A 13,234-nucleotide genomic window follows, 5' to 3' on the forward strand; every position below is an offset into this window, starting at 1 on the left:
CAGCCGCCCTCAGAGCCTCTTCTGTTTGGTTGCGTTCTTTCTGCCTTGCGGTCCTGGGCACATAAGTTAGCCTCTGAGTCTCAGCTTCCTCCCTGGTCACTTGTGGTAACAAACAAGAGGCCATCTGTGCCCAGTGCCCAGCACTGCAACTCTTGGGCCGAGGCCCCAGGACCCCGGCCTGTCCTGCTGCTCCCATGCAAACCCACTGGCCCTGATGCCGGCAGCCCTCAATGCCCTCTTTCCCCCATGTGTGGCGGGGCAGGCGCAGACACATGTCCCTGGTTGTTGGCCGGTCTCTTGTGGGAGCTGGGCTCTCCTGGCTCCATCCTCCCCAGGCGCCCTCGTCCACTGGCTTCCATGGGTTTACCCAGTGAGGGAGCATGGGGGAAGGAGCCTCAGTGCTGGATGCTCCCTCTCCGGGGGTGCAGCTGGAGCCCGCAGCTGTGGGATGTGATTTGTGAGATTCCCCGCGTCCAGCCCCCTCTCGTTAGCGGTCACACGTGGTGGTGTCTCGTTTCCAGTGCGTGCGCGACAGCGTCATCAACACAGCCCCGCACGGGCTCCTGGCTAAACACATTGTAGAGTGAAGTGTGGGCGTGCTCTTCCCTCGGGGCCCACCCCTCCCCCGAGGCAGGCTCCTATTGGCTGAGCGTGGAGGGTTGCTTTCAGGTGTCTTTCCACTCAGAGGAAGTTGGAAGGCATTCTTTACACTCGAAGTTAAACGTTTGTACCGTTTGTGACTCCTGGTGTCCGTCAGCTGGCCCTTGAGCATGGCGTGCGGTGTAGACAAGCACTTGTCACACACGAACCGAGCTTCTCTTTGTGAGCCCTGGCGTGTTTGCGGATGGCACACCTGCCTCAGAGCGTAGCCCCAAGCTCCCCTCTGCAGGGTGCAGGGAGGGGCCGGGATGTTTGTCTCCTGTCTCCCCCATCTGGGTTGGGTGGCTGTAATCGGGTACCATGGACGGGGCAGAAACGGCAGATGTGTGCCCCACAGTCCTGGAGGCCAGAAGTCCGATACCACAGTGCCGTGCGGTTGGGTTTTGGCGAGGACCCTCTTGCTGTTATGTCCCCACGTGGTTTCCTTGGTGTGCCTGTGGGCGGGGTCCTGTGTCTCTCTCCCTCCTAGAAGGGCACTGACCTCTTGTAGGGGCCTCACACTCGTGGCCTCGTCCAACCCTAATGCCTCCTGAAGGCCCCACCTCCACACCCGCACCCCATCATGCAGGGAATCAGGGCTTCGACACTCAGTCCAGAGCACCCTGTCTGTTCCCAGGAAGGATTTTGGACCTGTGGCAGCTCTGCTGTGGATGCAGAACGGGGATTTGGGCTGTTTGGTCCCTGTATACCTTCTTGACCACACAGTAATCTCGTGTGCCTCACGTCAGCATGGATTGTTCTGAGACGCGGCCTCAGGCGGGCAGGCTCCTGCGGAGGACATGGCCCCGGGGGTGGAATTGGGTCCCAGCGGCCTTTTGCATGGTGGGTCCTTTGGTAAATGCTCCCTGCTGACTGGAACTCAGTAGGAAAATTGCGTCACCTCTTTCTGGAAGTTCTTTCTTTCGTCCCATCACAGTGAACACGCCGATAATTTTTGTGGTTCTGTGGGGTGAGTTTTCCAAATTAAATAAAGAAACAGTGGGAGTCCAGCACACAGTCGGGGGGTGGGGAGCAGGGAGGGAGGCCGGCCGGAGCCCGACCCCGGCCTGCGCTCTGCTTCCTGGCCGCGACAGCAGCTGCAGCGTCTGTGTCGGTGTTTTGGCGTTTCAGCTCCTTGCCGATGGCTGGGCAGCTCTTCCTTCCCCGGGACAGGTCAGGTCAGGTCACGTACATGCTAATTAACACCTTTTTTGTTCTTGAAGCGCTGTCTTACCCACTCCCTACCCACCCTCACCCACCTGACCCTTCTAGAAGGCAGAGGCCTGGAGCCCACGGGCAAGTGGAGGCCCTGGATTTGACTGTGGCTGAGTTATTCCACTCCCCGTCACCCCCACCTCACTCGACTGGAAGGTCTTTAGACACATGGTTAAGATCTGTTCCCAGGAGCGCCGCCCTCTCTGGAATGATGGGCTGAATACCACGCGCGTCTCCAGACTTCCGCTTTTGCTTTATCACATTTTTAGGCTTTGTTTTCCTTTCTTCCGGAGTGTGATTGAGGCTCACGCCCGATGCTGGAAGGAGGAACGGAGCAGAGGGCAGAAGCTGCTTGTGTTGACGGGAGCCACCGCCCCGAGCTGCAAATCTGGCTCCTGACTGCTGGCCTGTCAGCTCTGGAAGCGCCAGCTTGCTGGCCTGGCCGTAGCATGCTTTTCTAAAACATAGCATCCATTGGCTCCAGCCCTGAGGCCTGTGAGGAGTCTCCAGGCCAGGCCTCGCGCCGAGGGCTCCAGGAACACCCAGGGAGCGGTGTTCGGTCTGGTTCTGTTGTGTTCTGGGGTTCCTTGCCAGTTGTGCTTGTGTCTGGCCGTGCCCCTCGTGGGCAGGAACTCCAAGTGGGATCCAAGGAAGCAGATTACATTTGCTGTACAATTGTACAAAATAGATTTTGTGCCGTGGGGTCTCCTGGCCGGTTGGCGGTTTGGGGCATCTTCCTCTCACCTCCTCATCTTTCTGTCATGGGGGAAGCTGCTCTTTGAATTAACATCCAGGTTTGGAAAAGTCCACTGGTTGAGTGCTAATATTACCGTAACCAGCTGGGTTCAGGCGGAAATGCAGACACAGGTCAGTGACCGTGGCTTCTCCCGGAGGCCTTAGGTGTGAGGGTCTCACCCTTCTCCTGGCCACGCACTTAATTAAGCTGTGCTCAGTGCCTGTCTTGGGAGTGCATGAGGGTTTTTTGCTTTGTGTTTTGTGTGTGTGAGCGTGCGTGTGTGTGTGTGTGTGTGCGTGTCTGGGTGTATTCTTGGTTGGATTGAGAGTTTTGTTTCTAAGTATTACTGGAAAGTCCTTGGGCTCCTTGCATTTATTTTAGGCTTTGCACCAGTTTTGCATTATCTCAGTTGGGTATCAAACAGCATTTCAGAACTGACAGAATATAGAGGAAAACCAGATGTGTGCACTCCAGAAAAACAGTGCTTGTAGACCCAGGATTCCCTGAGTCGGCGGCTTCAGATTTGGACACTGTGCCATTTTTCTTTGGTCTGAAAATAATGGGCTCTGCTTCAGAGACACACCAGGGAAGCCTGTGACCGAGGCCGGCCAGGTGGCGCGAGCTGCACCCGCGTCGGTGCACGCGTGTCTCTCCGAGGGAGCGCGGCCCCGCCGGCTCCCTCGCCCGGTCCAGCCGCGGGCAGCTGCCCTGGAAGTCTGGAGGCGCTGCTTCTGGCTACTGTCCTGGGAGCTCGCTGCTTTCCAGTTAGATGTTTCTGCCCCCCACCGCCTGCTGGGAAAGGCTGCAAACAGAAATGAGCAGGACGCAGGAAGGTGCCGCGGCTCGTTGTCGGGAGAAGTGGGAGCCAGGCGAGCCAGGCCCTCACTGTCCGGCAGGACCTCTGCCGCGGGCTGACTCTGTGCTCGTTCTGGGGCCGCCCCCGTCCCCCTGCCAGAGTGAGGACCCCCAGCGGGTGTCCAGCGGCCTCGGGTGCCGCAGGGATCCTGCTACTCTGCGCAGCGGGAGTCCTTGTCACCAGCTGAGATCCAGGTCAGCCTGACTGTGTGCGTCAGGAGCCGCACGGGGGCCCCGCCGCCGAGGGTGCCCGTGTGGTGGGCCCGCAGAGCGCTTTTTATTTGTCCTGGCTTCTCTCGCTCCTTTTACCTTCAGGAGAAGCGCCCTGCCTCCAGGGCGTCTGCTCCTGCCCCTCCTTCGGGAGAGGCCCTTCGGGTTGTCCTCGGTGGGGTTGTCCCTGCCGGGTGTGCTGATGGCTGCACTGTGACGTCCCAGCTCCAGGTGGTGGTGGGGTCGCTCCTGCCCTGAGCAGTGGTGGGGGGCGGGGTGGGGGGCTGCAGAGCCGGCCTTCTGACTCCTTCTCGCGGCCGCTCTCTCATCCAAGCTTCTTCTGCTTTTGAGAAGACGTATTCTTAAGCCGGAGTTGGAGGCGGCTGGGGTCCCCGTCCACCAAAGCCCAACAGGGCTTTGCTGTGGGTCCGTGTCCAGGACGGCTTCGCCGAGCAAGCTGTTTGTCCCATTCGGGTACCCGCCGGTCACTTGGGACAGGTGCCTGGTGCAGGGGCCCACAGCGGGGGCCCGTGTGACCCTCCCGCCCAAGTGCGGGGGCCCCTGGGGCCCGTGTGCCACTGTGGAGGGAAGCCAGGCGAGGCTCCGGTGGTGCCTTCCCAAGGCCGCAGGAAGGCGCCGCAGTCGTGCCTCCTTGTCTGCGGGATGTGTTCCAGGACCCCCAGAGGATGCCTGAAACCACGGGTAACACCAGACCCGTACTAGGGTTTTCCTGTACGTACACGTCTGCGCTGAAGTTTCTTCTACAAATGAGGCACAGTGAGAGAACATCCAGATGCCAGAGTCACTGTTGCTGTGCTTCGGGGCCACTGCGGAGTAGAAGAAGGGTGTCCTGAGCACAAGCCCTGTGATCCCCAGACAGTGGAGCCGATAGCCTAGATGCTCCTAAGTGGCTAACGGGTGGGACGTGCAGGACAAAGGTCAGGACGGGACTTCATCACAGTGCTCAGAACAGCTCGAGAGCAAACCTTAGGACTTGTTTATTTCTGGATTTTCCCATTTATTATTTTCGGACACGGTTGACGGCGGGTAACTGAAACCGCGGATGAGCGAGGTGGCTTTGGTGGGTGGAGCAGCCCTGGAGGCCGTGTCACCGCCGGCCTCTCCCAGCCTGGCGGCGCCCTTGCTCGAGTGCCACGTGAGAAGCGGGCCCCTTCCTGCCCACTGGAGTCGGAGCCCGTTTTCCATGGAGACGCTTGTCTCCCTTGGCTGTCCTTGCCGCCCCACCTGAAGAACAGACCCCCTCCCCGCACTTTTCTGGGGGGAGCGGGGGAGGGCAGAGCCTGGAGGGCGGGGGCGATAACGAAAGGCCCGGGAGGTCTTTCCCTTCTGTCCACGCGCATGCCCGCTTAGCGCTAAGTGTTCAACTCATTCCTGAGTCGCTTATCAAGACCAAACCGGTGTGGAAGCGTTGAAAGGCCACGGCATTTTGAACGAACTCCCAGTTGAGAGTACTTTCCTGCGTTTTATTTACCCCCAGGCTGGGAGTGATCACTCGTAGTGCACGGCACACCTGCATTTGTAGGGAGTGGTGGCTCTTCACCAGAACCAGAGGGCAGGCCGAACTCGGAAATAGGTTCCACGACTTCATAAGTTCCATTAAAAGATAGTCTTAGATTTGACTTTAAATTCACCGTGTACGACAGTGACAGAACTGTGACGACGTTGCAATAGTTAACATTTGTAGTCGAGTCCAGGACCTGCAGGCGGGGGTGAGGTTGTGACGGGAGCACGGGCTACAGCCTCACAGCTTGTGTCCCCCAGCCTCGGCCCTCAGTGACACCCTCCTCTGTGGCACCTCCCCCAGCTCTCTCCCTAGCTGTCCCCGGGCCTTCTGGGCCCAGGTCCCCCCAGCTGCGTATCTGGACGCCAACCGGTTCTCATCTGCTCCTCCTGAGAAGCAGTCATTTCCCTTCACAGCCCGGGGACCGTTCCAGAATGTAGGCTCCTTGGGGTCGCGTCCTGCCCACAGTGTCTCGCACGCAGTGGGTCCTTAACTGAGGGAGCAGCGTGGGGGGCCCCGCGCGCGTGGGCAGCGGGTGCTGGGGAGTGTCTGGTGAAGGCCAGCCGCTCGCTGGGATTTGGTCATTAGAGGCCTTTTAGTTACCTCGAGACGGTTTACATGGCTAGATTCAGACTGAGAGAAAAAGCCAACGTCCGTTTCGTACGTTCTGTCTGCCTCCGTCAGCTGCTCGCTGTAATCTCACAGTGTAATGTGTCTGTGCTCCGCGCACCACCACCCCCGCCACGCCCACCATGAGCGAGGACTGCGCCGAGCCCTCTGTGCTGTGCCGGCCTTCGGTTGGTGCTCTGAGGTTTGCAGAGCACGTGTGCGTACCCGCTCCTTGGGTTCTCGGTGTCCGGCTTTGATGCAGGACCAGCCTGGAGATCCAGATGCCCTAGCCTGACCTTGCCTTTCCAGGGCCCGGCTCGGGGATGTGCATGCGTCTCTTCACAGGGTGCCAGGGGCTTGGCCTTACGTCTGGCCCCTAGGCCCTGGGTGGGTGGATGGAGCAGGCGGGCAGTGAGCCTGGCTTGTGTGTTTCTTCCTGCCTCTTCCCCACTCACAGCTCCAGAGCTGTCACTCTTGGCGAGAAAGGCATCGTAACCAGCCTGTATCCTCCAGCTGACAAGGTCTCTCCTTAACACTTAACCCCTCCTTCCTCCTGTTTTCTTCTGAAAGCTTTTTGTTTGAGTCTCTTAGGTTCCCCCAGAGCTGCCAGGCTCGGGGCAGAGTGGACCACAAGAGAGCCAGGGCGAAGGGCGTGCGGACACGCTTCTGAGTGTGGGGCTTCGGGACCAGCTCTGCTCCACTCCCCCCCGTTCCTCGTTCTCTTTCCTCGTCCACATCGGCATGGTCTTCACTTAGTTCAGAAATAGTTACTGAGCGTCAGGTACACTGCTGGACGATGGGGATCCGGCAGTGAACAGAAGAGACCCCTCCCACCCGTGTCATCGTGGAGCCCTTGTTCCCGTTGCGTGGGATGAGCTGAGTCTGGAGTCACAGGTGCACAGTGGCCGAGGCAGCCAGGGCTCAGAGGGACCCGGGGGCGCGGGAGGCCCTGGTCCCCACTGCCGGCCCCTTCCTCAGGGACGCGGGAGTCCCTGGTCCCCGCTCCCGGCCCCGTCCTCGGGGACGCGGGAGTCCCTGGTCCCTGCTGCCGGCCCCGTCCTCAGGGACGCGGGAGTCCCTGGTCCCCGCTGCCGGCCCCTTCCTTAGGGGAGGGGAGATCAGCAGTGGAGAGGGGGCGGTGGTCCAGCAGCCTGGACGGCCAAGCAGGCGGCTGGGGCGCGGGCCAGTGGGGAGTGGGTGCGCCGGGGGGTGGGGGACTGCCGGCCCGGCTGGCAGAGCCGCCCCCATGGAGGTCACCCCCGGGGGCCCTCGTCCTGACACGTAGTTTGTGAGAATAGGAACAGGCCCGTCTGTTCGGTTTGCTCAGAGTAAGGAAAGGTGTCGTGGCTCTGATTTGGGTGGGCTTTTGACTTTTTGCTCTTTTTGGGAAAATGACTAAACTCAGCTTCCTGTCCCCCTGTCTTCAGGTCCTGCTGGCTTCCCAGCTTGGATCCTTTGACTTTCTGTCCCTGCTGGGAGTGTGTAGGCGGGAGGCCCTCCTGGGACGTGCTGTGCTTTCGTAAAAAGCCACGAGGGTGACTGAACCCCAGCGGAGGCGCTCCTGGCCTCCTGGGGAGGGGGCGCTGGGCTTTGAGTGTGGGTGGCCCCTGAGCTCCGCTGCCCTCTGCCCTGCTGGGGCCACACTGGCTGCTGCCCGAGGCTTCTCGTCCCCACGGGGCCCAGGGGGTGGCTGCTCCCTGGCGACCGGGTGGCAGAGCTGCAGAACTGGGCAGGCCCATGCCTGTCTTTCTGACCATGAATGATCTGGTGGTGGGTAAGTTCTGGGGAAGAGAAAATGAATAATAGAGGGGATGTCGGTTTTCTCCAATTTTTTAAAACCTCTCGTGAGCTCATTAGTACAAACAGTTAATACAGGACAGAGTGGTGTTTTACAGAGAGCCATTGTTGTCAGGTCAGCTCTTTGGGGACCTAGAAGCTGGTTCCCGCCTGGAAGGAGGAAGCCAAGGAGATGAGCGTGGCCATCTACGTGGGGCTGTGTCTGCGGGGACACGTGACCACACCTGGTGGAGTATGCGCAAGTTTGTCCTCTCACAGTCTGGAGGTCATGAGTCCAGCACGGGCCTTGCTGGCTGAAGTTTAGGGGTCACAGGGCTGGTTCCCTCTGGAGAATCCCGGGGAGACAGAGGTGCTGCATTCCTTGGCTGGTGGCCCCTGCTCCATCTTCCAAATCTGCGTGGTGTCCGCGCTTTGTTATGTGGGAAGGTTCTCTGCTTTCTGAGCCGCCTGTGTGACACGGGGCCACCAGATGCTTCAGGACTCCGTTCCCACCTTGATCACCGGCTCAGCCCCATCTGTAAAGTGCCCTTGTTGTCAGGGCACACGGCCCAGGTCCCGGGACCCGGGATTGGGACATACCCGTCTCTGGGCCGTCACTCTGCCCAGCAGAGCCGGCAGCTACGAGATGTGAAACTGTGTTTGCAGATGGCTTCCGCAGACACAGAAGGAAAACCAGTTAGGACTTTCTTCTGTCTTTTATTCTGAAAATCGAATTTTCCTGCTTTCTTCCACTGATGGATTCGTTATTAGAGAAATAGAACTTCAGCTCATCAAAAACTCGAATCGCGTTTGAGATTGCAGTGTGTTTTCAGCACCCTCGGCTCTGACCCCGTGTGGGAGGCCGGGGGCTGGTCAGGAAGCGCGACCTCGGCTGCCCCGCCCCGGGCAGCTGATGAGCGCCCCCAGGAGGTGGCCCAGTGGGCATGTAATTTGAGGGGGTGGGGGTGCAGCCCCAAGGCAAAAGCCCCACAGCTCATGGCAGCTCACTCCCGTGAACGCAGAGCCTCGGAGGCCCCCGCCCACTCGCCATCCTCCCTGTGGGGCGTCGAGGCACCAGTCCGCCTGCCTGCCTGTTGCAGGGCGCGGTGGGCCTGGTGTGGGTGCTCGTGAGTGATGACGTCACCTAGAGCCTGTCATGGGGGCCTCATCTGTCCCTCCCTCCAGGCACAGTCCAAGTGGGTTCATGGTGCACAGGACGGGGGTCCGTGATCCGTGATCTGTCTCCTTGGAGGCTGCTCGAACACCCCCCCGGGACCTGGGCCTCACCCTCCAGCTTGTGTCCTCTCCACACACAGCCCTTCTCGACTCCCTCTGGAGCCTGGGGCCGTGTGACTCACGTGCACATCTCTGCTTGTTTCTCAGACTCGATTAGTGGCCCACTGTCTGGGGGCCGCTTCTCCCCGGAGTGAATGTGTCTTGCTTGCCCCAGAGTCGAGGCCCTGTGGCCATCTGCCTGTCCTCCTGGCTGCCCTCAGGCTCTCCTTTCCATGAACCTGAGAAAGCGGTGACTCTGGGAAGGTCTCCAGGTGCTTCAGCTCCTGTTCCATCTCAGACTCGCCCTTGGCCACATCCCTGCGTTCAGTTCGCTCTTTGGGTATTTTTTCCTGTAAGGCCTAAAAGCCCCTCTCTGCATCCAGCACTTGGATGTTTGAGGGAGGTGACTTGCAGTTGCAGTGGAGCAGCCTGGTCCTGCCGTGCATGTCCACACGGCGCACCCTTGTCAGCAGGTGCCCCGCCCCGCGGTCCAGGTAGCACGGGGCAGACTCCCCCGGCGCTCTCTGTGCTGACGCGGTTCTGCTCTGTGTCTGCAGGTGCTGCAGGGGGCCCAGCTGATAGCCGTGGCTTCTTCGGACCCTGCTGCCACGGGGGTGGACGGCTCGCCGCTCCAGGGCAGCGACATCCAGGTCCAGTACGTGCAGCTGGCACCGGTGACCGACCACACCACTGCAGCCCAGGTGGGTCCTCCCTTTGGGAAGTGGACAGGGCCTGGGCCTCCTGCAGGTAGTGAACACACTTGGGCCTTCTCCCGCGAGGAAGGTAAGTGATCCATGAGAGGTGCATGGTGTAGACGTAGGCGCTCGCTTGGGACTCCGTGTCTTGTAAGTGCCTGAAAGTGTAAAGGTGAGAGGTTACTTCTTGGCCCAGATACCAGCCTTAAACAATTTCTTGAGATAACTCTTGTCTCATGCAAATGTTTACCTATAAATTTAGAGGCCAAATTAAGTGTACCTGAGACCTCCTTGTTCCTCGGGCTGGGGCAGGGCCGGCCCAGGGTCTGCACGCCTGCCGGCCACGGGCAGTCCCTTTGCAGCCCTTGCCTGTGGCCTCTGCCCTTTTCCCCCGTGGCAGCCTCTGGTGGGCCGAGCTCTGCTGCGCTGGGCTGCGGTCTTCTTCCCATGCTGCTCGCGGTTGCGCTCTCCCGGGGGCCCCAGAAAAGCAGCGCTCGGGCTCCATCTGGACAGTTTCTGAGCCGTCAGGTCGGCAGGGGGGCTGCTGCTCGAGATGTTCGAAGCGTTCGCACCTCTGGCCCCAGTGGGTGTGCTTGGTTGGGCGAGCATTGTGGCCTCCCCTGGGTATGGGGGAGCCAGGTTTGGGCCCCCGTGCTCGTGCCTGAGCCTGTTTGGGGGCAGTGTGATCAAGGTCTGTCAGGACGCGGTCTGGAGAGGGTGCCCTTGGAGCAGCTCAGGCTGCTGGTGCCAGGGTGACACGGGTGCCCTCAAACCTCGGGCCGTGGGCTTGACTCTCTGACTCACTGCTGAGCGCCTCTGGGCGGGGGCGCTCTCATCGCTGTGACCTCAGCCTGTTGGCCCCTCCCTGCCTCCTTCCTGGACCGCCTCCTCTGCCCAGCACTGATGAGCTGTGCGTGTCCTGCCGTGGGCCTTGACGCTTAGAATTAAAGCCCTGAGTTTCCACGCAGTCCCCCTCCCCTCCTGGCTTCCGCTGGTCGCCGTCCTAGGTGTCGTGTCCTGTTCCCACTGGTAGTTGCTGAGGAACACGGCTCAGCAGGGCCAGGCAGGTGGCCCAAGGTGGCCCTGGTGACCAGGTGGCTGGCTGGGTGATCAGCGGTCCTGTGGGGACTTAACCCTGGTTCACAACAAGTCCCCACCTGGCCCAGAGATCTGGAACGTGTGTCCTGGAGAAGGTGCAGCCCCCTCCTCTCCCCAGACCTGTCCACTGTGCCATGTGGGCAGCAGCCACGGCCTGGACACTTGTGCTTTTGTGCAGCAGTGATCAGAGAGGCATGTGCCACTCTGGAGATTGACCGAGAGGGCATGAGGCCGACAGAGAGCCCACAGAACTTGGAGCGGGGGGGTGGACGAGCTTACGAGGGACATCTGTCCTAAAGAAGGACCCTGGGGCTCCGTCCGAGCTGGGCGGGTCTGACAGCCACGTCATTGCTGCTTCACACGCACGGGGGTACTCAGAGTGTGTGCCTTGAATCTGGGGTGCGTGTCATGTGGCACGTCTTCCTGGGCCAGGTCTGTGGTCTTCGTGCAGATGTCACTGTCGAGGGGAGCCATGTCCACTGAGCTCCCGGCGCCTGGCTTCCCGCCAGTGGGACCACGTAGCACACAGAGCAGTAGATCAGAGGGGGACATGTGCACTTTCTGGGGTGTCTTCCCCGCAGAAGAGCTCGGTCCCTGGGGTCCAGGCCCCTCCCTGGGCCCCCGCCCGCCTCACGCACAGGGAGGGGTCTCCTAATGGTCTCTTCATTAGCAGGAGGCCTCCCGCCCTCCTGTGGGTTTCCTTCCAGAGTTTGCTGCTCGGAACGGGGTCATACTGCTCATCTGGTGCTTGGGGAAGGATGGGTCTGGCTCCCGAGGTCCCCGAGCCCCAGAGGCTGTGTGAGGGGTGGGCCCGTTCCCCGGAGCAGCCATGGGCAGGGGAGAGGGCACCCCGTCTGTGCTGGCGCCGCTCCGCTGTGCTGTGCTTCGCTGCTGCCTGGGGCCCCAGTCTCCTGCCGCGTTTTGAGGATGAGGGGAGAGGGCAGGGCTCCCCACCAGAGTGTGGGCCTCCTGAGTGCCCAGCCCAGCTCGTCTCGTGGCCTCGGGACAGCGCGGAGGAGGCCTGTGGTGAGTCCTCAGATGGGTGGGGAACCGCCCCCACCACCCCACCCCCGCTACGAAAATGCCGTGTTGCCTTCCCCTTGAGCTGCAGTCGTAGGCGGAGCGCTGGCCCCGCAGGACTCTGCCCCCGCCGTGTGGCTTTCCCCACCTCCTCCTCCGTGCACCACCACACCCCACCCCACCCCCGGGCCCCTCCAGCTACAGATCCTCAGCGGAGCCACGGAGCCCACCTCTGAGAGTCTGGTGCTGCCTTTGACCAGCGGCTTAGGGGAGTCTGAAAACCCCCCCAAGTGATCTCCATCTGGGAGCCCATTCTTGGTGGCTGAGATGGATGGTCAGTGACTTATTCCAAGATGGTGTTTTTTTCCTTTAAACTACCTTAAAACTGTGAATATGCTGATCACTTGGAGTGCACGGCCAGTGGGAATGGGGACGCAGCGCTGGTGGCTGGAGCTGAGGGGCACATGTGGGAGGCGGTGGGTAGGTGTGGGGGGAGCAGGGGCCAAGACAGGGCCCCACAGAGACGGACCGTGGCCCTGGATCTGTCACAGCTGCCGGGAGCATCCTCTCCCAGAGCAGGGGCGACACTCAGGCCGCCAGCCTCACCCTCCAGCTCGGGTGTGTGTTTACTCTGCCTGAAAACCGCTGGTGCCCGTGACCAGGGAGTGGCCCGGATGCGCACACTGGGCCCTTTGATAGAAAGCGCCCTCTCCCCTCTTGCAGGCGGCCGACGCCCTGCAGCCCACCCTGCAGTCCGAGATGCAGCTGGAGCATGGGGCCATCCAGATCCAGTGAGGGGACGGCCGCCGACCAGACAGGGCCCGAGCCAGAGCCACCGCTCAGCGCTGGTTCCGGTCACCCGCACCGTTCACACGCACCCGTCCCTCGGCTTCGCACGGGAGGGGGCCCGCACACGTTCTGCTCAAGTGCATCCGAGTGCCTCATCCTCGGGGAGAGCGCCCCGGTAAATAAAGACGACAGTAGCCCCTGCCGCCCCCGCCTGAAGACCCTGTTTCTTTTGATCACCCCGCCGCGTCCGGGGAAGGAGCGGGAAGCACAGCGTGGTCGCGTTAAGTACACGCGGGAAATCAAGAACTACGATATTTTTCTCTGTTCAAACAGCTTTTTTAATTTGCTATGGTGTTTATAACAAAAAACAAAATTGAAAAAAAAGTGGAGTAGCAGAAGCCTTTTGCTGTGTGCCCTGCTCAGTGTGATGAGAATAGGTGTTTGCAGAAGAAGACTAACGATTTTGATGGGAACGCTGCTTACCTACTTTTCTAGGGGGTGCTGTCAGCACTGTGATTGTGCATTTCTAATGGAATAAAATGGATTTATGACCACGGCGGCTGTCGCGTTGTTTCCTCTTAGGAGATGGCCCCTGGGCCTGTGGCGGCCCTGACGTAGCTGTGTGGGCCCTTCCAGAGGAAGGGGCGTGGCTGTCCCGGCAGTCCTGTGACGGAGCCTGGGGTGCAGGGGGCTGCACGATGGAGTGTCTCCAGGCACGGTGTCCCTCGAGGCAGCGTGAGCCTTCAGAATTGGGGTGCTCCCACGAGTAAGGTGCGCTGTTGAATGGCGTGGCCT

The 13,234-nt window shown here is 60.7% G+C and overlaps 1 protein-coding gene across 5 annotated transcripts in view; it reads left to right on the forward strand.

The window, feature by feature from the left end:
• The window catches only part of BANP (BTG3 associated nuclear protein), a 75,078-nt gene extending 62,085 nt beyond the window's left edge, over positions 1 to 12,993 (forward strand). For 4 of the 5 annotated variants that reach the window (XM_065898247.1, XM_065898243.1, XM_065898246.1 and 1 more), the window contains 2 exons: positions 9,395 to 9,538; positions 12,374 to 12,445. In XM_065898247.1, coding sequence (XP_065754319.1) covers positions 9,395 to 9,538; positions 12,374 to 12,445 — 216 coding nt within the window. Of the gene's footprint in view, positions 1 to 9,394; positions 9,539 to 12,373 lie in introns of all 5 variants that reach the window. The other variant, XM_065898244.1, reaches the window with a different exon arrangement.
• The last annotated feature ends 241 nt before the right edge of the window (positions 12,994 to 13,234 follow it).

Source organism: Phocoena phocoena, chromosome 20 (genome assembly GCF_963924675.1).
Source record: "Phocoena phocoena chromosome 20, mPhoPho1.1, whole genome shotgun sequence".
Taxonomy (NCBI): domain Eukaryota; kingdom Metazoa; phylum Chordata; class Mammalia; order Artiodactyla; family Phocoenidae; genus Phocoena; species Phocoena phocoena.